At 45.3% G+C, this 24582-nt stretch overlaps 1 protein-coding gene across 1 annotated transcript in view; it reads right to left on the bottom strand.

Moving 5' to 3' along the window:
* The window catches only part of CCDC85C (coiled-coil domain containing 85C), a 112181-nt gene that overhangs the window by 30392 nt on the left and 57207 nt on the right, over nucleotides 1-24582 (bottom strand). The window contains exon 2 of the mRNA XM_082000080.1: nucleotides 12515-12591. Within this exon, the coding sequence (XP_081856206.1) occupies nucleotides 12515-12591 (77 nt within the window). The remainder of the gene's footprint in view (nucleotides 1-12514; nucleotides 12592-24582) is intronic.

Here is a 24582-nt window from a genome sequence, read left to right as displayed (position 1 = left end):
GATGACTCTGGAGCAGCTCCTGCTCTTTTACTGTGCATTTTTTTCAAACACTAGTTTCATCCAAATGTTAAGAAAAAAACAAAAGGAAAAAAAAAGGAAAAGGAAAGGAAATAAGAGAAGAAAGCATGTCTCAACTTTCACAGTGGTACGAAAGTGCAAGACCTCCCCTAGATCTAACCCAGCATCACTCTACATGGTGTTGCCGCCCTTTACCAACTGATGAGCACGGGGATGAGCCTGCAGCCCAACACCTTCACCTGCAGCACAAACCTGTGCTACACACTGCCAACGCTGACAGCTCCACAGTGGTCCCTCAGACACAACAACTCGTTATTATCTGGAAATAAAGACATGACATTTATTGCTAAATTTTTCAACTAGGCAGAACTTGAAGTGACCCCGGAAGATACTGCTCTTGGACCAAAGCCCGAGATCTTTGACAGCCCTCTTATGAAAGAAATGGACCTAGACACGCCCCTCCTGGCAGGGAAGGGAGTTTTGCCTACTCATATCAGTGGGAAAAGAATAGGACCAACAAATCAGGTTTTTAGTAAAAATGGACTGCAAACACAACTTTTTCTCTGTCTAGAAAACAGAAGCAATTTGATTATTAATATGGGTCAAAAGTGGTCCATAAAAAATAATGTATCATTTTAAATACTTTAGATGATAGAAATTAAAGTCTTGGTGTTTACCAAAGCCTAAAATTACATTTTTAAAAAAATCAGCAAACACTTGTTCCTATCAAAGCTTTCTATCCTGCTAGCGGGGAGAAGAAATGGTGGCCTCTGACTTTTTGACCTGATGTGCGGAGTGATTCAATTTGAAAATAACACAAATAACACAAGAAGATGGATGGTGTTTGTGGTATTTTAAGGTCAAAGTACTACGAAGAAACATTTATTTTCCTTTCCATTGCTGTCCAGTAGAGTCAGATCAGTGCAGCGGCCATGTTGAACAAACTGTGAAGATAAAGTGTTGAAAACTTATAGACAAGTTAGACAAATTATCTTTTCTGTTACCCTTCAGTGTTACTTCTGCTAGAAGGGAGAAAAAAGAAGACAAGGATTTAATTCCAAGGCACTTTGATGTAACAAAATGGATCATTCTTAACAGAAATTAAATACAGAAAGACAGAAATTTACTTGACAGATATTTCCTAGCATTTACGAAAGAGATTAGCAAAAAAACCAGAACTATTTCAATTAGAATTATGTACTGAAGTGACCGAGGAAAATTAAAAAGTGACACTGTCAGCTTCCAGTAATTCATGAATTAGCATTCAAAACAGGGTTGTTACATAAGTAGCCTTTAATTGAAAACACTATTTTCTCCTTTCGCATAAGCTGTAACAGCTGAAGGCTGAGCAAAGGTGAAAAAAAATTAATCATAAATGATCAGTTTGACCCTGTGCCCTGCAGAAATATTAAAGCCTTCACAAAGAGTCGCAGCTTCCCTTCTCCCCATGGGCTACGGGGTCACCTTGGAGCAATTTGGGTATCTAGACACGGGTATCCCGTGCCTGAGTGTATCCAAGGCATCCACGGAGGCTTGGTAGATGTGATGAAGACCTGCTGGAGACCCACATCCTTCTGGTGCATGGCAGGTGCCAGGAGGGACAGCCTTGGTGGCACCTGAGGACTGCGTCTGAGGACCTGAGATGCTGCTCTTGTCACTTCTTCGTAATTCATTTGTAACCTCCTGCGTTGTGAAAGCTTCCTCTTCTGGTCCACATGTTTAAAAAAACAACCCAAGCACCAACTCGAAGGCCAGGAGTCCTACAAAGGCCCTTTTTGTTTACCTCTGGGGAGTCCGTTTATAAAGGGATGGAAAAATGTGTCCAGAATGAAGAGGAGAATCAAGCACACGAGTCACTGACAGCAGACTTCCCAGAGGACTGTCGTTTCAGAGGCATTATAATAATCAGCTTCATTTTCCTACAACGCAGACCCACTGGCACTAAGCCCTAGAGACAGCAGATTACACACCACACCACTTAAATTTATTAATATTATATCTCTATTCAACATAACATTAGAAGAAAGTATGTATCTTGACATGAAATGCAACTAGATGGAAAGGAATACCGTGACAAACTCAATATTGGCAATAGAGGATACCCTTATTGACACCAGTTCAGAAGATTTTCTTTGGACAAATGAATATGCCACACCATCACCCAACCCTCAGAGAGACAAGCAATTTCCATTTTTTAGTGGCTACTCCACCCTTTTACAAAAAGCACAGGATTTCCTTTAGCTGTCATTTAAATATCAGGGTGAACCTGGTCCTTAGCAATAGGGCAAGGGCATCCCATCCTGACATGTAAGCCCATAAGGACTTGGGCTTATGATTTTGGTAATTCTCTATATGAAAAAAGTCTGTATGAGAAAAATGTCATTCTTACTTCATATTCCAGTTTTACCCCATAAATCTTGGATGTTAGATGGAAAACTCTGCTGAGACCTTGGCTTTTGATTATATATACTTGTGAAGAGAAAAAGGAAGAAGGTTTTATTTCAGCCCACTGGGTGAGGCTGCCTTCAGCTTTATGGACTCTTGTACTGACCATTACCTGAATTACTTGCCTGTCACTGTAACATAAATTCTTAAACCTACCGGCAACAATTTTCTAACCCATAATTGTTCCAGTAATTGAAACTGCCTCAATTTTGACACTCAACAACCCATTGTTTGCGACTGGGTAATTAAATGGAAGGTTTAGCTCAAAATCTTTTCCTGTTATTTCCTGCAGCAATTTAGCTACAAGTACCAACTTCTCTTCAGGTAGGTAAATGGCTTTGATTTGAAGTTGGTCAAAACTCAGGTACGACTAACCAATGTCTTTTGCACAAGTACAGGAGGGAAATAAAAAATAACTAGGGGCATATTTAATACATTCAGATGATTAAAAAATGGAAATCGCTAACATTAGCATGTGAAAGAACAAGCAATCAGAGCCCCAAACAACCAGCAGCAATATTAAAAGGCAGACCCCAGATCCAAGAAGCTGTTTATGGATGCATTAGCTCTCTCTACCTTACTGAAATTTCGTGGCAAGCTGTTGCAGTCAGCCAGCTAGAAGGGAACAGAAGAACATTATACATTTGGAAACTTAACCGAAAAAAGTTATTTTATCATCTTGGAAAAACCTCTATCTTTACCACAGATGACCAAATAAGCTGGTCTTACATGCAGCACTTGACAAGACAAGATTATTATTTGAACTTCAATTCCTTTTGCCATATTAATGAATGAAGTCTTGCAGAACCCATTATTATCTGCACAAACATTAACATCTTATTATCCCAGTTTAGAGCATGGTGACCCCACAAACAGTTGATTAAGCTTGGTCACCTTACTCTTATTCACAACTACAGATATTTTACCATACCCACAGAGTTTAATGTCACTATCAGAACACACCACTCTGTAAGAACCACCTGGCCCAAGGTATCCTTAGTAAGTCCAGCAGAGCAGCGGCATTTTGCTGAGCTAAAGCAACACAGAAACACATCTCAAATAATGTGAAGGAGATGCTGCAAAGCACCTGCCTTGCACAGCTCTCACACGGGCACCAGGGCAATGGCCTCGGCTTCTCGTGACCTCAGCACCACACGCGAGTGGCCCTTTCTGGCGGCTTTGTGCCCCATCGAACATCCCCTACCACATGACCTTGCAGAAAGATTTCCTCCTTATCTCATTAATCCATGTTTTAGGGTCTTATGCACCAGGAAGTTGAGGGATGGGCGATTTCACTGTGTGAAGCTAGCAAATAATTGAATTAAGGTTCAGTAATTGCAGTTATCACTGCAAGACATATTCAAGCAAAAATAAGCTCAGCAAAGCACAAATCTGACTTTAAGGATATGTGAAGAGTCCCATTAGCTTCAACAGCATTTATCAGGCAAGCTGGAAATTACACACATGAGAGTGCAATAAAAAATCAACGTATTTGATTTTGAAAGAACTCTGCAAATAAGAAAAAAAATTAAAGGATGAGATTAAAACTATTTAACATCTTCCATATCATGTAGTAATATGAGCTTTCTGTAACAGGAGAGATTAAATTCTTTTACACTGGTTCATATCCCTGTTGTACACACAGCGCATCCAGGGATCACTCCTTAGACTGGTGACAAAGGCTTTAGAGGACGGTGGTCTGCCAAGACGCCTACTCTCCCAGTTCCCTCTCCAGTATTCAGCCAGCGGGTGACAAGCGCAACCTCAGCCAGTTTCATCAGTAAAGCCATTTTCAGTTGTTCACGTGGAACTGGAAATGGCACGACCCTGAGAATGAGGCGCACAGCCCTTGTACAGCAGCAGCACAGGGAGCTGTGAGGATGCGTTTGGACATTTTTCCATGGCTGGATCTCAGCCATTCGCAAACACAATGCAGGAACAAGCATCCCCACTTCTGCCTGTGCTCTGACTTTCCCCATCACATCATGAGCTGCATTCATACAAGCTGGAGGGGCAACGCAGCAGATTTCATCTGGTTGCAATGGTGACAACTGGAACTCTCCATTGTCAGGGGAGCTAGCACTTCGGGAAAGGCTTAATACATAGCAGAAGACAGTCAGTAAGAGGCTTAGCAGATTTTGCCATGTAAAACCACTCTTGGAAAAATATTTTTATTAGTATCTCAGTGGGGTACTGGCAATGAAAGTAGTGCAAGTTTCAAGCCTCCCCATTCTCTGGAGCAACTGAGGTAGGGAACTTTCGTACACTATTAATATTTGATAGTGTCTGTGTTTTTCACCTCTTGTTTTAGATCAGCTGAGAAAGATCAACGCCATAACTCATGAAAGACTCAGATAATCAGCTCAAACCAAATTGCAGTATATAATTATAATCACACAACTGGCAGGCTTTGCTCAAGAGAGAATATGGGCTGGCACAGCTGAGATTCAAGCATCACAGCCTATAACCCAAATAGAAATGCAGCTCAATAGTTAACAAAGCCAAATGGAGCTACAACCGTTAACATTTGGTGTAGCCCAGGTCTGGTCTGTGGCTCGTATGCAGTGAGTTTAGGTCTCAGAGTAATGGAGCTCATCTGTGGCTCATTAGCACCAAAATCAGTCTCTTTATTAGGGATGTCAATGGAGAAGCTAAGGAATGCTGCCCCAATTCCACGAAGCAAGCAAATGTAGATGTGGATGTAGTATTAAGCACACAAATAAATTCACTGGACCATCCCCTGGAGTCACCTTTCATTTTCTTCTGTCAACCAAGCTGCAGGAGAGCAGGCCAAACAGAACCACCACATCTTCTCCCAAAAGCTCAGCCACAGCAACACCACCAGGGTTGCTTTCAAGGCACTTCCCACATCCCACAAAACAAGGGAGCTGGGAATGAGGAAGGCAAAGACCTGAATCCCCTTCTCGTAAATCATAAAAGGTCCTTTGCAGGCTTTAACTAACGCTGGGATCAAGCTGGCCGAGGGCTCTGTTGGCCTTCTCTCTCTTCTTTTGAACAGAGCTCAGGGCAGGATGGACATTCAAGCCACTGTCTTCTGGAGGACCACTCAGATGTTCAAGGCTCTCTGCTGAACCAGGATTCAAATAGTCAGGGAGAATCACTTACAGCCAGTCTTAATTTTTTGACAGAGTCTGAATATTCTTTAAAAGTCTCCTATAAAGATTTACATTTGTATTTTTGGTTTCGTGAAAAGCAAAACAAAACTGAAAATTTTGTCACAAACTTACAGTTTTGGGTAAAGCTTCCCCCCGCCCCCCCCAAAGCAATGTATGATTAACATCCTTCCCATACTTCCCCAAGTCATTTTCAGATATCAGACACTGAATTTTTCTTGAGCTGGTCTTGAATTTGGCACTCACTGTAAAAATCTGTTAAGTCTCTCCACCTATTGCTTAATTTCCCCTCGAAACATTTTTCGGCCCTTCTCAGATGGACTAATCACTGAGAATCTGTGTACTTTGAATCTCTCTACATGGTACAAAGACACAAAATGCTGCTTCTTCATAGCCTGATCTAACTGCAATTAAGAGCTTTTTCCCTGACCCTGTCCTCATATACAGAAAAAAGTGGAACCTAGTGAAATTATTACAAAGCTGGTTAAGCATAGAATATGACTAATCCTGCATTTCACAGCTGGAGGTTAAACTGAGCCTCATTAAATCCAGTGTTCTTGCTCACCCACAACAGAAACAAATGGGGCATGGCAGAGCTTTGTGAGCTCATGCTCACACTCTTACACAGAAATTCAGCTCCAGTCCTCCGAAAATTCTGAGCTAAGTTGCAAGAAATTACATGATTGTCTCAAATTCCTAAGATTCAATAAACACCGTATGTTTCTGTCTCTCTGTTATTCGACTTTTGGATTCAGAATTTTCTGAATTTTATTTCCTAGGTTTTTGGGGAACTCTATTTATAATGTGCCAGGTGACAGTCTCATAAAATCCCTTGATTCCACAGGTGACAAACCCCAGAACACACAGTACACGACCCAGCTTTCATTACAAGTTGCAAAAGCTCATTTCTGTCATTCTTCCTGCTTTTTATACGTGCTCCTACCCATGAATGGGAGGTGAATACCAAGAGAATATTTTTTTTTGGTAGGTAGCAGCCCAAGATCCTTATGTCCCAAGTCAACAGAAGGAAATCCAGTCTTAAAGGGCTTGAAAGTATTTTAGATGCATCTTTGAACTGCTCTTACAAAACTGTACATCTCTTATTTGGGGGGGAAAAGCATTTTATTCAATAAATACATATTGTTTACTTAAATCTCAAGTCCACTTATTTGACAGCAAATTGGTCAGATCAGTCTTGTCATTTTAATTCATAAAAAAAGGAGGTGAAATGAAACATACTTGAACATAGACTGGTTTTGCACACTGTGTTTTCTCGAAGCTTCTGCTGCCACAGCTGAGGAAGCTACATTTGGGGGATTCTGTTAACGTTTTTTGCATTTACCCATGTAAGCAATGCAATGTAACTAGAGGTCTAAATCAAAGTTTGGAGAGTGGTCTCATGAAAGGTCTCATGGGAGAAGGTCTCACGAAAATGTGGTTCTGCGTGAGCTGTACTCCAAAACGCACAGACCCTGTAGAAGGTCTCACCATTGACTTGAAAGGAATATTTGGATGAGGCCCCAAATATGCATCTCCCTTTTGATTAGTTGAAATTAATAAGCAGCTAAACTTTAAACATCACATAAAAACGGTAATATAGTAACCTAGGGCATGTCCCCTTCAGTATTCTGAATTTAAATGGAGACCAAATGCACTGGAAAGCTTTCATGTCTGAGTTGCTCTCCGTTACAAAAAAATCCAATTTCCCTTGTGAGACCTTAAATTAAAGCAATTATACTTATCCTCCTCATACACAAACAGTAAGTAGACTTTGGGGAAATAAGACAGGTTTGTAGTTTTGTTCCACTCGTGGTGAGCACGTGCAACGCTCCTGGTGCAAGCCATAGCCTCACAACAAACCTCCAGAGCCGCAGTTCAAGGAGAGGCCCAAACGTTAAGACCTCATAGCAACTCTGAGAGCAGAGAGGCAAATCCACAAGCAAGAATTGTTAATGGCAGACTTGGCACAAAAGCGACTGATAATAAAACAACTGAGGAAATTGCAGCCCGACTCTACTGGAGCCAGCCAGCACGTTGTGGGCAATTTCATTTTTCTCCTCCATCCTCTGCTCTTCAGGAAGAGATCAAGCTCTGCACTGAATGGCATTTAAATCTTTGTTCTTCACAGTACTAATGATTCTTAGGCTCTCTTCAATCCTGAGGTCTGTTTTTTATCCCCTCATTTTCAGAACAATACGCTAGAACCTGCCTGCTGAGTGCATACTTGTGCCAAGTGCACATTTGCCTGCGAAGAATTGAGGTAGCCTGTAGATGCTCTTACCATGGATGCTCCTAGCTCAAAAACCTCATCTCTTTTTAATAGCAGTGTTTACAGGTATTGTTCACTATTTTACTATCTATACAGCTGCAGCCTTCTTTTAAGTCAGGCTAAGCATGCAGTTACTTAAAAATAAGACTAAGCTCAGTTTTCAAGACCTTCCAGGGATGCTCTAAAGATCTTCCAAGGATACTATGAACCCCAATCAGCTAGCTGGCAGATACTGAAATGCTGTGAAGTGCTGGTAATACTGAAGTCTATTTGGCGACTTTAATTAAATACTCTGACATTCCTCATAAATCCCAAGGGTTGTCCACTCCCTAGAGAAGAATTTTTTGTATTTCTGCTCTGCCACCAGGGGACCTGAAATTTTCCCTGAAAGATGCACCAGGACCTCTTCGAGTAGGAGAATGCCTCTGGCCTTCCTGTTCTGAAGGGAAAAGCCAGACACAGCTCAGCAGAGACTATAACCAGAAGTCCCGACAGCCAGCCCGTGGTGCACAGGACTTAGTTATGAGGAGAGAGAACAGGGTGATGAGTCCACAAAGTCTACAAACTTCAGTTTTAGTTAAAAATGCCCAATCCTCAGCATTGTACAGAATGAGCTGAAAATGCAAAACAATGTGAAAGAATGGCCCAAAGTTTGCCACTGTTATTATCTCTAAAATGTATGTATTAGTTATAAAACTAACCAGAATTGACCTCCCGAAGCTCATAAACACGGGTTTCTCTAATCTTGAGGGGAAAGGGTGTAATTACAAATTCAGTTTTAGTTTAAGGGGCAGTGTGAGGTGACTTAAGAGGTCTGTGCTTGGACACTTTCAGCTCAGAGGAACAGAAAGCAAATACGGTCTCCCATTTCAGGGGTTATATCTTAGTGTAATATGGAAGGTACCCTCATCCAGTCGACCAGACACTGCAAAAGAGAGGTTAACATCAGCTCTCCTGGGCACTCCCTACAATGACACAGAGGAAAAACAGGATTTCTCCCACATGATGTTGCCTAAAGTAATTGCATGCACACAGCAGAACTTCGCGCACTTCTTTTCTAGAGAATTTGAGACTATAAAAGTGATGCCTGTGAAGCTCTCCAAAGCCAACACCAAATGTTCCTCTGAGCATACGGTCATCTCCTTTACACCTCAACTAAAACTTCCAGAAACCAGCTGCACGTGTGAGAAAGGCTGACACTGCCAACCCCAGGACACCGAGGTCCCCACCTGCTCTGCGGGGTCTTTGCCACTGTTGTTGAGCACAGATGCCTACCAGCACCCGGTGAGCAGGCATCGAGGGGCCTTTTCTGGTACCGGCATTCACTACAGCATCTCCCCAACCAATATAAACCAGGGCAACAAAAGCTGTGTGTTGTCAGAATTGCTGCCAGGGACTTTGCCAACACAGCGATGCCATCCAAGAGCATGCCTTTCTAGTTAACACGGCCATGCCACCAAAACATTACCCAAGCCAAAGAAAGGTATAAAACTGGGGTCGTTTCTCCTCAGAGAAAGGAGAATGGGAAGAGCGATGATTACTGATGGGTTAGCAATGTCAGAAGCAGCTCATTTCCCAACTGGAAATACACATCTCTTTCCCTAGAAAGCAAAAGAAGTCAAACCCAAAAAAATCCCTATATTGCTAGCATAAATAACAGCCACTTCTCCTCCCACTGCAAAGTGTGGCTCGCGAGATGGTACTTCTTGATGTCTCAGGGGAAGGAAAAGCTCTCTCCATTAATCTGTTCAAATGAGTCACCGGAAAAACGGAAGTGTGAATCCCAGCATGCCCGCGCTGCAGGTAAGCCGTACGGCACGGAGCGGCTGCCTCGGCACCGGCTGGAGAGCTCGTCCCTCTCCCACTGAGATTTTCTTCCAAAGTGCTTACGGAGGAAGGAGATGTCAGGAAGCAGGAGAAAAAGTGCAGGCTGGGGACCCCTGCACCAACTGAATTCCATGCCTGAAGGTGGTACAAAGACACTACCTTCTCAGCTCGGCTTCACACGCCCGATGCCGAAGAGGATAAAGCAACAAATCTCGCTCAGGATGCACCAGCTCGCGAAGGGGCATTGTGTCACCGGCCACTGTAATACACATCCTCCCGTAAAGCTTGCAATATCATTTGCAGCACCGGCCTTCTCAGGTTTCTCTGGATGAAGCACTATTTCAGCTCTATGTTTAACAGCTGGAGAGAAGCCAGGAAGACTTCCATAACCACCACTGATTTGTTAATCCCTTAATGCACAGGCACTGTTTGTTACTTAGGACGTCAGGTTTCATCGCTCCTCAGCGCGCTGGTGATAGAACTTCTTGACACCAGACTGCAAATATTATTGCAATGTCAATACTCCCAGGGAGAAAGCCAAGCCGAGTTAAAATGTGACTTTGGTGTTGACAAGTCAGTTTGGCATTGCAGAGTTCAAACGGCCAGGATCACAGGGCAACTTTAGAAACTGGAGCAAGTTTGCCAGGATCCTTTTTGACTAGAGATCCGCATGGTAACAGCTAAACACTTCCCGATCAGATGAAGCAAGTAAGAATACAGTAAGTGGATTACGCTTTTCCGGGAAAGGGCTGGGAGCAACGTGTACGTATGCATGTGGGTTTGTGCCTATATAGATTTTCCTCATCTTTCTCACTGAAAGAGAAAAAATCCAAATCTAGGTCCGTAGCACGACAGACTTAGAGGTGATGCAGCTCAGCATTCCCTGGGAGTTCACCCAGACCACGGTAGCTTCACCACTTCCCCTGTTGCCCTAAGAAGAGCTGTCTCCCTGCTTACAATAAAAACAGGTATTTCCTGAGCATGATCTAAAATAGGTTAGACCCTGGTCTTTCTGGAAGGCCGTTAAGACATGGCACGGGGGCTGCACAGAGTGTCACAGCCAGGCTGGCATCGGTGCCTGCTGCTGCCGCGGAGGCGGCTGCCCTTCTCCAGAGCACAGAGCTATTTTAAGGTCGTTTCCCTCCCTCCTGTATTCAAACATTTGTAGCGACACAGCCTGAAAGGTGAGGACACCCGAGGACAGCTGTGCACGTGGAGGAAGGCAGCAGGAAGGTGAAGGGCTGACGCGTGGGGCTGCTTCAGGCTCACGCATCCCGAGACCATCGGGGCTTCGCCCTCCCGACGCAATAAGCCCTGGCAGCTGTTCAGCCCCTGCTCATTTACCACCCATTAATTACCAACCGCTTTTTTTTTTTTTTGACCTGGTAGGGCAGATCCAACAGAATAATGTGCTCGGCTGTGGCAGGACGAAGCTGGGCCAAGGGCACATCCAGCCCGCCCCCGAATCCATGCGCATCCCACGCACGGCCCATCTGCTTATCGATAGCAGCAATTAAACAGGCGTGGGGTTTCGACCGCCACCAGCTCGCTCACGGGTTGCGAGAGAGACAGCGGGAGTTAAAATTAAATTAGCAATCGATTAATACATGAATAGCCACTCCTAGCTGTTGAGTGGAGCACCCTTTTAGGGTTTTAACCCTTCAGTGCCCTGTGAGTTTTGTTTCACAGCTAGCAATGCCAATGAGTACACTGGAAATTTGGGGTAATCTTTAAAAAAGCTCATAGTCAGGCCAAAATGTGTATTTCAACAAACATAAGGTTTGACAGCATTACTTTATTGAAATTTCAGCAAGCATAGAGCCCTCTTTTTTTTTTAAACTGGAATGTTTTAGAAACGTGTGATCCTGGAGCAGTCTATTTTCAGACTTGATGAAATGCAAAGAACAGCAGAACATAAACTGGCAAAAAGGTATTTAAAAAAAAAAATAATTAGAAGGGTTTTTTTATTTCCAGTCCTTATAATTGGAAAGAAACTGGAACAAAATGACTGTGAAACTCAGAGCTTGAAGTAAGAAGCAAAGTATAGAAAAAAAATTTAAAATGCCAGGGAGATAGAACATAACAACAGTGAATAAACGCAAAGAACAAGAGAAAAAGGGTAACTCTTCCAATGGTTTAAATAGACAGTGTTTCACTGAACTCAGCAAGTGCTGTGTCTACAGGGGATCCAGGGGACATACCGGACAGAAAGACTGTTTTCTTCCCGCTGCTTGATATTGCTATATACAGATGCGTAAGCACCAGGAATTGTCAAAGCCCAGCGGCACGTGGAGTAGAATTTAAAGGGCAGATGCAAGCAAAAAGTGCCAGTTTAGTTTAGAGAGGTCTCTTCGGCTTTAAGCAAGATCTCAAATAAAAGCTGGGAGCCAGCACTGCACAAAACTATTCCCAAGGCTGTCCTTTGACTACAGCCTCCTCTTTCAACAAAATAAAAGTCAATGTAAATGGGCAAGCAAGACAAAATCCTACAGCAAGGGCACAGGCAGTGCCAGACCCTCGTAGCATCCCTGAGAGCAGCGGTGGATCAAGGTGTTCTGCAGGGAGGCGTTAATGCATCTCTGAAACACACACGGGCACGAACAGAGGGTTTACTTTTTTTCCCTCTCTTTTTTTTTTTTTTTTTAACAAAAGGAGACCATATTCTGTCAGTGGGGGGTTGATATGAAAAGACCATTATGCTCTTCCCCTGGTAGGATGTCCACCAAAAGCCCTCATGCACTCAAGTGGGCAGTCAGACACAACTATACAGAAACAGGAGAACCAAGCCACATTAATAGCTATTAGGCAATAAAAAACCTACCTGGGAAAGAAGCTTGTTGTCATCCTCCAGCAGTTTCACTTTTGTTTCAAGTTGCCTGATATAGTTGGAAGACGAGTCTTTAGGAAAAGAGAAAAAACACGTTTAAGCTTCTTGTGTTACAGGCAAGTACCGTCAGTGATATGTTTTCCCACTCTGTAGAAGGCAAGTTTGGGAAAGACTTAATGAATAAAACCCCAAGTGTATTGGGTGATGAGGGGATTGTGCCAAAAGTATTTTTTCAGTAAAAAGCTGAGATTCAGCAACAGCAGTAACTTCTGTGAATCCATATCAGTGCCACCAGGTTAGGGGGTCGGGGCAGAGAAGGAAAGTGAAGTTGAAATATTGCGTTTCATAATTTTATAAAAGTAATTTCCCAATTTTGAAAGCCATTCTCATTCATGTAAAAGGCACCAAAATACTCCACAACCGAACAAGATGTTTCCTCTTAGGTTTAAATAAACAACCCCCCCGACACGTGCTTTTTTCTTTCAAAAGCAACTGAAAAACTCATAAAAATAAGCTGCTGGCACAGCTCTACAAGGAGGTCACTGCTACAACCCCCAGTGCTGTAAAAGGGGAAGAAGTCTATCCAGCAAGGCCACAGGGCTGCAGCACGCACACAGCCTGACGTACGCAGCACGTGCCTACCCAGGACACCTGGTTTATTCTAGTGGAAGCACGTGACACTAAACAGAAAAATAACAGGACAATAAAATACAGAATATCCTCACATAAAATGGTAATATTCAACCTGAAGGAATGTAATGGCCAGTTTACCATTGCAGGAAGCACCAGATAGGGTGACCCGACATAGAAGATAACTTGCTGGAGAGCTCTGTGGGTGGCTTACTGCTCTCCAAAACATCTGTTTTTTGTTTTGAAATGTGCTTTGAAGCAACTCGTTGGAAAATTTCACAGGGAAGAAAATAAAGGAACCTGGGAAAACCTTTTCTCCATTTTCATTATAGCTTAGCAGTTTGCAGTAGTTCCATCCACCTGGATGTTTGCAAAATTTCTGCTCCACTTTTAATTTTGTCAGCAGAGGCTGTGAGTTGTCAGAGCAGGAGGAAAAGAGTTTTGCAGCTTAAGCATATGGAAAAACCCAAGTGTCTTCCACACTGCTAAAAGGGTTCTGCAAAACAGAATTATATTTTACCTCATTTCATTCACTGCAGCGTGAGTGCAAAAGCACTATTCAACCACAGGACTTCTCGGCGAGGAACCAGGCGCTAACACAACCACGCCGATGCCAGTCGGTGCACGTTGCCAGCTGCCGGCACCTTCCAGGATCAGCCCCACCGTGGCTGGCAGGCACCGCTGGCTGCACCTCTGCGCACACGATCGCACGCCCATGCACGCGTGGATGGTTTAGGCTGGCTCTGCACTCAACAGCTTCTCTTCGCCTTTGCCAGTAGCCGCCGAACGCAGACAGCAGAAGCCTGAATGCCGTTTCTTGGCTGCTCTGGGGGAAGTTTAGCAGAAGAGCTAGCATGCAGGCTACAGCTAATCACTGAGAGTGCTTTGACCATTCAGGAGAAAAATTGGACTATGCTTGAAAAAGTGCTGCCATAGACAAGTGCCAAACCGCACATAAAGTAACAGCAGGACGGATCGGAGTCGAGTGCCCATCCAAAGCACAAACACCCTAAGAGGAAACATGCTCGCTTTTTTGTTTGGATTGCGCTTTGTCGAAACCCAGGAAATCCAAATGAGTCCTCATGAAAAAGGTTAAGAAGACACCGTAGGAAACTATGTAAGTTCAGTGAACAGTTTAAGTGGTGGTATGGTTCACAGCAATATCACCTTCAGCTGCAGAGACCACAAACTCTCTCTGCCCCACAGCAACCCCAACATGGGAAGAGTCTCCAGGTCAAAGAAGAAGAGGGCAAACCAAGTAGTTTGTAGGATCTATCCATAGCACTTTCCCCGCAAAGGCCTCACAGCATCGTGAATTTAGCCATGCATATCAAAAGGTGGCAAGTATAATGCTGCAGAAGATCGGTGCTTAAGTCAGCAAGATTTCAGCATCAGCTTGAACAAACTTGCTGAATAAGTAATGAGCCTGTCCTCCAGCGGCATGAGAGGGGAGTTAGAGATTCTTAAATACAAAGCCAGGAGGACCTCTGGTCTGACCTCCTCTGTGCCCCAGGCCACCACACTTTGTTAATTTACCCCTAAATTCAGCTCAGTAATACCCATTCGGCTAAACAGTTCCCAGTACAGTCTCCAGCTCTGTCTGAAGACAACCAGAAACTCCATTTCCACTCATGTGCTCGATACAACGGCCTCCATCAGTAGATCTGGTCAGATAAGGTGTCCTTCCCCAGCTGCCCTCCAGCTTCACCAGTACCGGCATGCTGCCAGGGCAGCAGCAGAGCTGAGTGCCTCTACACAATGAATGCGGTGATCCTGATACAGCAGGTCCTGATTTTTATCTCGAAGTGTCAGGGCATTCAAAGGAGCTTCAAGGAAGGATTCAAAGCAGCGTCAAAGGAGAGGCTCAATCCACGCCTGCCTGGGAATCAGAGATATGCCTCTGGACCGAGCACAGTCTCTGCATGCACAAATTGCACAGACAGCACCACTCACATAATCAAGTGTAAAAAGGCTGGAAAATGCTGAAGAAGATCTTGATGTGATGCCGGCAACAGACACAGGCTCCTCAAGAACCGCAGCACTGATTAAGCCTGTTGTCCGCCAGCAGCCCAAGCCTGTTTCCCAAGCGCCAGGGAACTGCTATATGCAGTGTCCCCCTTCATCTTTGTACTCTCTTAGCACTACCAAGTGTTTCTATTGTGGACCACCACACCATGTCGTGTGCAAAGAACAGCAACCAAAAAAAATAGCTTATGGGAACTATTTCTGATGCAGACAAGCCCTTTTTCCCAGTCCCATGGGAAAAATGCCCACGAAAGCCAGAGAGACTGCAGGAGGACCTCTGTGTACACCACAGCTACCTCCAGCTTTGAAAGCCTGTTCTGAGATTTCCTAGAATTCTTCAGACACCACCATTCAACTCCAGACCATGTCCAATGTCTGAACTCAGCCAGAAAACACTCCACAGCAACTTAAAATACATGGAGAAAAGAAGAAAAAAAGCCAATGAAGATGCAGAAGGTGCTTCATCTCAAAGGCTGAGAAACTATGCTCAGAGCCATCACCATCCTCACTGTGCCCTCAGGGATGAACTGCCTCAATCTTCTGGACCTGCCTGTTGTTGAGGTAGGTGCCAGATGAGCCATTTGCATCTTGATCTCAGGTTTAAAAAATGCCATAACTCTCATGACAGCAGGCAGTAACACTGCCGGGCTGAGCAGAAAACCCCAGGCTAGGTCTCTCCCACATTAGATCAAGAAACACATTCCCAACATTTTTCTGCCTCTGACCTTCCTCTTATCAGTGAATTTCCCTCCTCCCCTGCCTCCCCCAGAGCTATGGGGCGAGGACGGCCTTGCTGACCCACTCAGGAGAGGCGGTAGAGCTGGATTGCTGACAGCTTGGACCCCCCCACCCCCTTCATTAGAAATTAAATGAACGGTCCCCATTGCCTTGTCAAAGCCTGCTGCCAGCTGTGAGGAAAGCTCCACCTTCACTAGCCCAAATGCCCTCTCCTCGGTGGAACGAGCGGCTCCCAGACCTGGGTGCTGGGGCGTACCCCCCATACACCTGCCTGGGCCACCAACTCACGGCACCGACTTCGAGTCCACCCGTGCCTGCTGGTGCCTCACCAGTAACCCCACGTCTTGTCCTGCCCTGGACAGACAACCACGTCGGTTGGCTCTGTAGAAGTGTGGCACAGTGACGCGGACCAGACGACACCAGAAGGAAGGAATTCCCCATCAAAACATCTCCCCTCCAACCCAACATCCTCCCTGTTGCAGCCATCACACTTGGTGCAGAAGAAGAATTCGGGGAGAGAGCCGGCACCATGCCCTGCCAGGCTGCTACTCGCAACAGCAAAACAGATGAAAATCATAATCAGCCATCAGCCATCGCTCACTTGTACAATGTAAATGCTTCAAGCTAAATTGTTCTCAGAGACGTAAAACCTGAAATCCCATTTCTTTACAAAGCCTTTGAAAAACTAATTGGATGTAGCTCCACACATTATCTCCAAGAGAGGTAGAAGAGTCGCATTCCAGCCCGGGAAGGAGTATTACTGTTATTATCCACCCTCCTCAAGATTTACTGTCTTAAAAAATATACTCCATCTGGAATGGGGTGTAATTCAACTTGGATGTAATCTAGCTGAGTAACTTTTCTCCACATAGATAAACCACTTAATACTCATTACAGCTAAATTGAAGCAAGACAAATCACTCTACCTTTTTTTAACTCAATGGCCTCTGTGAGAGCAGGGAACTGCCTGGCTCCTGAAGCTTTTTTAAAACATAAATCAGAAACTGTTTTAACAATCAAAACAATCTCTCAGCCTGCAGAGCACAGAACAGTGTCATTTTAAAAGACACTTGGAGACAGAGGAGCCTTTCTGATCCTTATCTGAGATTTCAGAGAAATTTGTCAGAGGGGTAAATACGATGAATTATACATTTTTTTTGACAGTAGCAAAAGAAATGTTTTTATTTCCTTATATGCCATTTCTCCAAACCACAAGTATGCAGAGCAGAGGCTTGTGTGGTAGCTACATGCATGGGACGGAGCCACATTTACTTAAGACCTTTTCATAATAAGGCCTTAGCACTCAAATGAATAAAAGAAAAAAAAATGCAATCCCTTTACTTAGGGCAGTTCACAGGAGAGATGCAAGAAAATGTTAATGCAGGTGTCCACGAGACAAGGAAGCTGTTGAGACCCCTCCAACGGGACTCACTCACAGCGGGACGGTTGCTACCCAGCCTGGGCGATTCAAAACAACCCGGCACGAGCAGACTTGAGCCAACAGAGGTGCCTCAGTCCTCTTCCTCAGCATCCCACTGAGGTTTGATTTGACTTTTTGATGTCTGCTGTGAAGAGGGGTTATGCAGTGTCCGGCTGGGGTGCTGACTGGCAGGTCAGGACCGTGGTGCCCCACTCCAGCACTGTCCCCACACGCACCAGGGAGGTGCCCCACATGCCCATCAGTAAGGCTGGACACCCCTGCCTCCCGCTGCATTTTCTCCCCAGGAGCTACTTTTACTAAGCGTGATTTAAGACAGTAAAGCACAACCATATTTTGTCAATGTCCTGCAAACAAGGCTCTTCCTCTCCTTGTAAAAAGAGGCATTCCTAAAGGGACTGTCCCAAATCCAAATCCAAGGAGGAAAGACACAGGAAGGAGTGATGCTCTGCCAGGTTTGCACCTTGCGGCCAGCTACCGTATTCTCCTTCGAGTGACGGGATGCTGACATTTTCGCTTCCTCACCTTCTGTCAAAGATCGTCTCATAAAAAGGCCTTCACCTGTGCTCAATAAAACATTTTGCTGTTTGTTGGCAGTTTTGTTATCACACCTCTGCTCTTCAGCACCATATTTCAGCCTCGTATTGCTCCGCTGGTTTTGCTTCTTGACACGGACAAGCAGGCTGAAAAATGGGCCAGCGGTTACATCTTATAAAGAAGTTGATTTATTAAGGCAACAACACTCTTTCAGAGCAGCTGGGAAGCAGATGAAACTCACATCTCTTTACATATTGTCATTAAAGGAAAATATTGAGAGGTGGACAAACCCACCACCCTTGCTTTTGCCTAGGCAGCCCCTACCTTTCTGTTCTGAGCAGCAAACCCCATTCCCAACGCCCTGCTACGGACTGTTGCGTGAGGCAAGTCTGCAGCCAGGCTTAACTCAACTCAGTGGTTGGCTCAAACATGAGCAGGGACGCCGCAAAGCCACTTCTGAGTTACTTCAGTTTTGCAGGGGCTGCCCTCTGCTCCGGCACCACCAGGGCTTTCGGGGCATGCTCCTCGGTTCGCTTTGGCACCCAGCCCTGCAGTGACTCTCACCCTGACTCAGGGAGAAGCCACTTCTTCCAGCAGCTGGAAGATGCTGCCTGTGTCCTGAGGGACTCGGTCCCTGTCCCCATGTTAGCCCTTGTGCCCACTGAATAAAGGCAGCTCTCCAGCCTGGCACCCAAGCTAGTCCCTGCCGAAAATATCACTCAAGGCATCTGTGAAAGCGTGCGAGCGGATGGGAGGGCAGGTCTGCAGACAAAAGCCAGGTAAAAGCCAAATGAAGTATTCCAGCAGTGAGGTGAAGCTCACCAACCTAAACCCTCCTCCTCTTTCAGGTCCAAAATACCATACTCTGCTAACCCCTTCTCCAGCAGGAACGTGGGCACAATTTGGCGTCTCCCTTGGGGACTTGGTAAAGAGAATATGCAATGACAAGGTCTATGGCTGACAGAGGCTCCCAGCCTTTCATAGCTTTGCAAGAAACTCTGCAAGCAAACCCGACCAGCATGCTCTACCCCTTGCCCCACCCCAAGTGCGGAGGGAGCAGTCTCCTCCTCGCTCTGCCAGGCAGCGTTAAATAGGTGGCAGGAGGGCACTTACAGAAACAGAACTAAGGCAAATCTTGATTATTTCCCATAGCTGAGGTGCTGCAGCACACTTTTACTGAATGGCCACTGCCTTAGACTACACTAAATAAATAAAGGCAGCATCCAAGCTACCCATGATAACATCTGTCTGAATAAGAGCACAAGTCTTATGAGGAGCGGCTGAGGGAACTGGGGTTGTTCAGTCTGGAGAAGAAGAGGCTGAGGGGAGACCTTATCGCTCTCTACAACTACCTGAAAGGGGGTTATGGTGAGGTGGGTGTCGGTCTCTTCTCCCAAGTAACTAGTGATAGGACGAGAGGAAATGGCCTCAAGTTGCAACAGGGGAGGTTTAGTCTGGATATTAGGAAAAAATTCTTCACTGAGAGGGTTGTCAAGCATTGGAACAGGCTGCCCAGGGAAGTGGTTGAGTCACCATCCCTGGAGGTATTTAAAAGACATGTAGGTGTGGCACTTAGGAACATGGTTTAGTGGCGGACTTGGCAGTGCTAGGTTAGCATTTGGAGTTGAGGACCTTAAAGGTCTTTTCCAACCTAAATGATTCTATGATTCTATGATGACTAGTACGATCAGGCCTCATTTTCAAGGTGCAGGTGATAGCTGCAGTATAAAATAGGTATTTAAACACCAGTCAAAACAAGAGCGAAGTGTGTCATCAGTCCAATCACAAACAACAAAGAAACCTGGTCTCAGACTAATACACTTTTTTAACTCTCTCAAGCCGGTGGTTATGCACTGGCGACACGGCTGTGCTGCTGCCAAGTGCTTCTCCAGCAGGACGGGACATATGCCACTGCAGCTATTTAATTAACATTTCATAGCAAGCCTGGAACTACAAGCTCTGAATTTTTTCAAGACTGCACGTGTCCAACTCAGTCCCAGTTCATCAGACCTGTCTGGGAGCTTAGCGGCCCCAAGTCGGTCTGTAACAGTCTGATAAGGTCTCTCTTAACTTTGGCTTTTACAGCTCACTACTGTGACTTCCAGCCATGACATCATCTCCGCGCACAGCAAAACATCTGCCCGCAACAACTGTCAGCGGGAGCTCAAGAGCTCCTGATATCTTACCGGGATTTCATTAGGAGGTGGCTGGGAGGGAGGGAGGAGCACGTGCACGTGTGTGCCCATGTACTGCGGTGCAGCCGGGAGAGAGCTGTCTCATCCCGTCAGGATGGCCACCGGTTTCTCACTCCTCGCTTGGGTGACCGTTACATCACTATCTTCGTGTGGGCTGTCCTACCACGGCATAGCACAGCAGGAACCACTGGAGATCGCTTGCATCAGGGGATGTCTAAGCCGCTCAACCTGTAAAACCCGCTTGACAGGAAGGTGGTAAAACACCTCCCAATCTTGTAGTCTGACACCAGGCTTCCCCTCTCCTGAGGGGGACAACCTTCTGCTGCCGGGAGTGGGCAAGGACAGAGAGTGCTGCTGCAGCTCTCCAGGGCTCTCCACAGCTCTCCCAGTAAGCCTGCTTGCAGAGCATGGCACCTGCAGCGGGTGCTGCCTGCACACCCTGCTGCCTGTACCACAGACCGGCTCAGCCCCGACTACTGGTCACCACCGCTTGTCCAGGCTTCCTGGGGAAATCTTCCCTTCCATGCCCCACAGACTTGGAAGGTAAACAACCAAGGAAAAGATTGCATTTGTTTCACAAGTTGTGTTTTAACACCTTACTGTGGGCATTGCTCCGAGATCAATCAGTGCAAGGTTTTTCTGAGTCCAGCCTCAGACTGAGCTTTCAAGCAAGAGTGGACAGACTGTAATTAGATGTAACAAGCAAAGACAGTGATAGAAATATTAACATCCGAGACATGCACAGGCAGACAGTCTTGACTGGTGCACGTGTAACAGAGGAAAGTTGATTTACATCCGCCACGGTGCTCTTGCCCTGTGCACGCGGGAGCCCGCACTGTGCTTTCTGCATCAATTCCAGGTGCTGCAATCCCTGCAACACCCATCACAGCTCAGTGACACCGGGCAGATTTCACATTTTCCTTGGCCTCTTTAAGAAGCCATTTGCTGTCCAACCATGTAGATGTACTCAGTGAAGGACTGCCTGAACGCAGAAAGGACAATTCTGGAGAAAGTAGGACAATATTCAAATTGCAGGCGGATCAAGAGTGATCCTCCCTCCAGACAGTGTGGTACCAGCATTTCTCTATCAGTGCTTACTAGTTGATATGAAGGGAGACAATATAAGATGCAGAAGCTGGAGGAGGGACAGGAGAAGATCAAACTGACTACTGGATGCAATGCTGCGCTCATAAAAACTTGCAAGTGAAATACTGAAGAGAGGAAAAGATGAATAACACCAACAAACTGGACATTCTTTGACTGCCTCACGCCTTAGTCAATGTTGCTCCATCTAAAAAGCTTTGCTTCCCATGTCAGAGCTGCACTGCAGCAGTACAGGATCTCCCGCTGTCGTCAATCCCAGCAGAGTAAAGCCATAGCCCATTGACCAGTGCCAAAGCAGTGAATTAGGAGATGATCATAATCTTCCTTATCCTGTACCTCTCTACTATTGCCACAGATGGGCAAGGGCTGATCTATCACGGTATGGCCTAAGCAGAACCTTCCATGAGGGTCTAAATTTAGATACAGAGAGGTAAATCCCTCACGTTTGATAGACCCATGGATTGCTTCTTGTTGGTGTGATGGACTCCTCGATGTAGAAGAAGGAACGGCTGTACCCTCCCCTCGAACTTTGGGCCCTACCAGCCAGCTGTGCCGGACTCTCCCTTGGGAGAAGATGGAGGTGAACGGAAAGTTGTGTCACCAGTGCTTGTTCGGGGAACACACCTGCAAGTCACTCACCGTTAATGGGATTCTGCAGCTTTAATGATTATGAAAAGGTTAAAATGACCTGCCAGGCACCCTCAGTTGTTTAAGCCTCTTTTCCTTCCTCGTGCTGTTTTAATCTTGGTAGCATGGTCACGTGACCCGGTCAAAAAAAGCCCTGAAGCCGATTAGTGGCTTTCCACTGGCTACAAACAACTCAAAACACTTGGGATGGCGTGGATGCTTCGGAAAGAGTAGCCCACTTTGCTCCAGGCCCTCCTTTTGGGGGCACCTCGACAAAGGCCGTAGCCTCTAGAAGTCACCAAGAGGGTACAGTCCCAGGGGAAAACCACTGAAACAAAGAGGACAGGCTGTACTCATTTCCACCTTTATCAATCCAGTTACTTCATTCCTCCCTCCCACCTCCAAAATACAACCCTTCCCACATGACTTTGGCTACTGCCGTGGTAGCCTCTATCCCCATCTCTACAACAGCAACCAAAGGCTAAGCCCATCCCACCATCAACATGCTACGCTCAAAGCCTCTGCTGAATTCAACCTGAAATTTTGTGGCAGCAACCCTTGATACCTCATACACGGTAGTTCTGCAGTAAAGGATCCTGAGGACTATTGCAATTCATAAACTGGGCACAAATCAGTGTCACCCTGGGGCAAAAGCAGTATGTGGGATCATACCATGATGCAGAAACAAGAGCCCTGTATGTAAACAGGGGAAATAATCCTCCTTCATCGGTTCTATTAAAGATCTTGAATAAGGATCTGTATCCAGTTTTAGGCATCACGCTGCAAGGCTCATGCGAACTAGTTGGAAGGTATTCAGGAGAGAAATAAGGAGGATCAGACTGTGGAAAGCATAATCTAGCAGGAGAGCTTGAAAGAAGCCAGATTGTTTAGCCTGGGGAAGAAAAGACCAAACATAAATGTAATAATGGATTCAAATAAGTAAATGATTGTAAAAAAAAGATGAAGTGACTAAATCGTTCTCCATATTCACCCAGGAAAAGCAAGCTCTCTAATAACAGGGATATTTAAAGGCTAGAAGAGATTGCCTTGGGTGGTGGTGGAATTGCCATTGATGACAGCTTTCACAAGCAGTTTAAGACAAACATCTGTCAGGAGTAGCGTAGGTACAGCCAAGTCTGCCTTGGGGCAAAAGGATGGGTTAGGTGACCCTGAGAGCCCTTCAGTTCTGTTTTCCATGCCTACTCTGTACAAATATTACATGAGAAGATCTGTGGCTATTTCACTTAAATTCCAGAAAGCAAGCACCACAATTATTTGAAAGCAGAAGTAAAATCACTAAACAGCCTTTGATTGGCATGTCTGATTTAGTAATCTGAAACCGTCCACACATTTTGGTTTTCCATCTCCTGCAGAAAGTCCCACCTAACTGCGCAGTGGCTGGCAAAGAAAGGTGAAGGGATGGACATCTGGCAAGAGCATGCAGAGAAGAACAAGTGCTGGGGTGGGAACCTCAGATACTAATGGGATGTTTGCAATAAAAAGGTTATATCAGAAACAGTTAGCTGTTTTAAAATACAGCCAGGGATTTCAGAGTTAGTACCCCCAAAAAGAGAGTTCTCGCCGTTAAGAGTTATCGTTTCTGCTTTTCCACAGAAATTCGCAGTCCTAAATCACAGGCAGCCAACATGCATGAGGCTCAGTATGACTACAGTAACAACATATGGCCTCTAGCCAAAAGAGCTTAAAAAAGAGCTCAGTGAATGCAGACAAGCTGAGGAATGCCAGGAAACCATGTTGGTTAGGAAGCAGCCTCAGCAGCACTGACAGTCCAACTGCGGTCAAGGTTTGTAGGGACCTTTGCAGGCACAAAGCAAGGGGCTGGAGAAGGCTACGGAGACAGCCATGCCCATGTCTGCGAGTTTTAGGGCAGCACAAGAGAAAGTACAAAGGTGCTAATTTGAAAAATGAGTATGAGGGGAATGGAACTCAGGTTGTCCTAAGCTATCCTTATAGTCCAGAAACTCACATAGTAAGCTGCCACCATCCCAAAAATAAATACACGGCCTTTCAAGAGAGAAAGGTAGCAATCAGACCCTAAGACCCCTAAGTTTTGTACCAGTGAAACTAAAAGAGTTGCAAATAAAAGTCAAGTTGGGTTCAGAGCCCTTTGTCACAGCCAGAAAGCTCTGGAAAACAGGCTCATCTGAAACATTTGTACACCCAACTGCCCAGTTAGTTACCTCCACCTCTCAGCAAGGAACAAGAGCGAGCATCCACTAGAAGGAACGGTAAATCAGTACTTTTCTCTTTGAACTCATCACACCGACCAAAGCTGCGCGAGACGTTTGCCCCCAGATCTGAACACACGCAGGTTTCCTCCCACTCCTGAAAGATTTGGAGGGGTTGTTGCAGTTGCAAAAGCTTTACTATATTTGACAAGATCTTTGCTGAGGTTTCTCCATTTTTACAAGAAGCCTCTAACCATCAACGGTTCAAAAGCATGTGGGAAAGACATCAGGTTAATCCAAAGCTTTGTGCAACGGAACAGTTGTGAGTCAGTTTTGCTTTGAAATTTTAGGTTTCTTTTAATCCTTCAACATTTTCTCCTAGATAGATTAACATTACCTCCCAGGTAAGAAGCACTGCCAAGTTTCAGATGGCTGTAAATCTTATATTCGACACTGTACATGCAAATGGGCCGGTAGATTTTATGCAGAAATTCCCACTGCCTTCGAAGGAATCCTGCTTAGAAACTGATAGCACAAAGCAGTCCAGCTTCAGAAGGGCTCTCTTGAGTTTACAAAAAT

Source organism: Phaethon aethereus (assembly GCF_964289735.1).
Source record: "Phaethon aethereus genome assembly, chromosome: 5".
Taxonomy (NCBI): Eukaryota; Metazoa; Chordata; class Aves; order Phaethontiformes; family Phaethontidae; genus Phaethon; species Phaethon aethereus.
This window is presented reverse-complemented; position numbering and strand designations above follow the sequence as displayed.